The following is a 2,444-nucleotide window of genomic DNA, read 5'->3' as shown; positions in this document are numbered from 1 at the left end:
TGAGATACATCTGCAAGTTCTTCAAGCCAGCAACCAACGATCCAGAAATAGGACCAGTTAAGAGATTGCGGGACAGGTCCAATGACAGTAGCTGATTTAGATTGGCCATGGATCTTGGTATGGAACCATTGAGCTTGTTTCCACAGAGATTCAAGTATTGAAGTGACTGGAGATTGGAAATAGAATCTGGAATTCTACCAGAAAATTGATTGAACTGAATCCTCAGGCCATTCAGATTCTTAAGCTTAAAGATTTGCTCAGGAATTGCTCCTTCAAAAGAGTTTGCCTCAAGAGAGAGCCCCTGGAGAGCTGATAATTTTGAAATCTCTAAAGGGATTTGACCTGATAAGCTGTTACCACCTAGTCGCAAATCCAACAACATGCTAAGTTTGCCTATCTCAGGAGGGATGAAACCTGAAAAAGAATTGTAGCCTAAAAACAACTTTCTTAGATTGTTTAGCTTGCCAATAGCAGGGCTCAGAAATCCTGTGAGATTGTTTTGTGAAAGATCCAAAACGGAAAGCTTGGTACAATTGAACAAATCTTCTGGAATGGATCCTGACAATGAATTCCGTCCTAGTGAAAAGAACGTGAGGTTCTCCAACATACCCAAACCTGAAGGTATAACACCAGTAAATTGATTGGTATGAATGATTAAGTTTTCCAGGTTATACAGTGATCCAATGTCCAAAGGAAGTGGCCCAGATAAAGAGTTGCGATTGAGAGCCAAATAAAAGAGGTTGGTCAAATTCACAAATGTTTCAGGAATTTGTCCTGTCAATTGATTTTCATGAAGAGCTAGAACTTTAAGTGAACTCAAAGAACCAAGTTCTTCAGGTATTGATCCGGTTATCAAATTTTTCGAAAGTCCAAGAAATACTAAAGATTTGCAATGAGATAGAGATGCGGGAATTGTGGAAGACAACAAATTGTCATGCAACCACAAATTTTTTAATTTGACGAGATTTCCAAGTTCATCAGGAATGACACCAGTAAGCTTATTGCTATAGATTCTCAAGAGTGTTAGGTTTGTGACACCAGTAAGCTTATTGCTATAGATTCTCAAGAGTGTTAGGTTTGTGCACCGGCCTAGCCCAGCTGGAATTGGCCCCTCAAGTTGGTTCATGAAGAGTTGGAGAATGGATAAATGCGAGAAGTTTCCAATCTCAGGAGGTATAATTCCTGATAAATGATTGTCACTGAGGTCTAGAATTTCCAAACCTTGCAGCCTAACAAATGAAGAAGGGAGAGAACCAGTGAGATTATTAGTGTGAAAACCCAATCCTTGCAACGACGTGCAGTTGCAGAGACTCTGTGGGATGCTTCCTTCTAAGACATTAGAACCCAGATCCAAGACCTGAAGATTCTTACAGTTTCCAAGCTGAGCAGGGATTACACCCGAGAGTTGATTATCATAGAAGTTCAACTCGATAAGTTCTAAGCATTGCCCAAGCTGAGGAGGAATTGATCCAAATAGTTTGTTTGAGCTGATCTCAATGACCTGAAGGGTGGAGATATTGCCAAGAAATGGAGATAAGGTACCTTCCAGTTGCATCTGAATTAGAGTGATAGAAACTACAGCAGTTGAGGAAGGATCACAAGAGATTCCAGTCCAATTGCAATGGTGAATAGAGCTTGTCCAATTCGACAAAGCACCAAGAGGATCATCGCTTATTGAAGCTTTAAAAGCCAGTAAGGCCTCGAGTTGAGGGTCGGAGATGGATGAATCGACAATGAGTAAAGAAGAAAGGAAGAGAATGAGAAGACATTGAAGGGATTTTCCCTGCCATGGAGCTGCCATGAATCTGAAGCAACAATGGACAGGCTAATGAGATTGGTTACATCGAAAGATGATTTAAACTGATTTTATAAAGAAAACATATGATAGAATGCCATCAAAACGTTTAAAACAAAAGAATTTTAGAAATCAATGAAGTCAATAGGCCTTACGTCAACCTTATGCAAAGAGCACTCATCAGTCGGAAGAGACAAGATGCCGTCTCCACTTGTCCGGTAAGTCCCATTTCAACTGCATTCGCAATTGCCGACTTCAAATTTACATGCGCAAAATCAGTAAACTAACCAGATAGACTTAGATTAAAAAGATTATAAAAACAAAAAACAAAAACTTTTTTTCTGTTCTTCGAAAGCCAAGAATGAGGTCAAAAATTTCACTGGGAGGCAGTAATTATCAGTGGAAAAATTGTGATGTGAGAAGACTTTAGTTTCAGAATTTTAACAAATTTTCAATATCTTTATCACATTAAATTAGCTGCCACCACTTAATCCGTTCATACCTCAGCATCGCAAGAAAGGTACGGGAGGAGGTAGGGTTTGTAGTTTGTACGATTGAATCAACTTTTTGGGGGGAAAGAAATCGCCGGCCTTTCTTTTCACACGGTAATGCCTAAGGGCAAATTTTTAAAAGGAGCAAAGTTAATAAT

General features: G+C 39.4%; 1 protein-coding gene across 1 annotated transcript; it reads right to left on the bottom strand.

The window, feature by feature from the left end:
* Positions 1–8: 8 nt before the first annotated feature.
* LOC110104588 (LRR receptor-like serine/threonine-protein kinase FLS2) lies at positions 9–2,078 on the bottom strand (the record flags this gene model as incomplete). Its single annotated transcript, XM_028691648.1, has 2 exons — positions 9–1,805; positions 1,957–2,078. Coding segments are annotated over 2 exons (1,919 nt in total), but the record flags the coding sequence as incomplete, so codon positions are not given.
* Positions 2,079–2,444: the final 366 nt, after the last annotated feature.

The sequence above is a fragment of the Dendrobium catenatum genome, unplaced genomic scaffold, assembly GCF_001605985.2.
Source record: "Dendrobium catenatum unplaced genomic scaffold, ASM160598v2 original_scaffold_36988, whole genome shotgun sequence".
In the NCBI taxonomy this organism is placed as follows: Eukaryota; Viridiplantae; Streptophyta; class Magnoliopsida; order Asparagales; family Orchidaceae; genus Dendrobium; species Dendrobium catenatum.
This window is presented reverse-complemented; position numbering and strand designations above follow the sequence as displayed.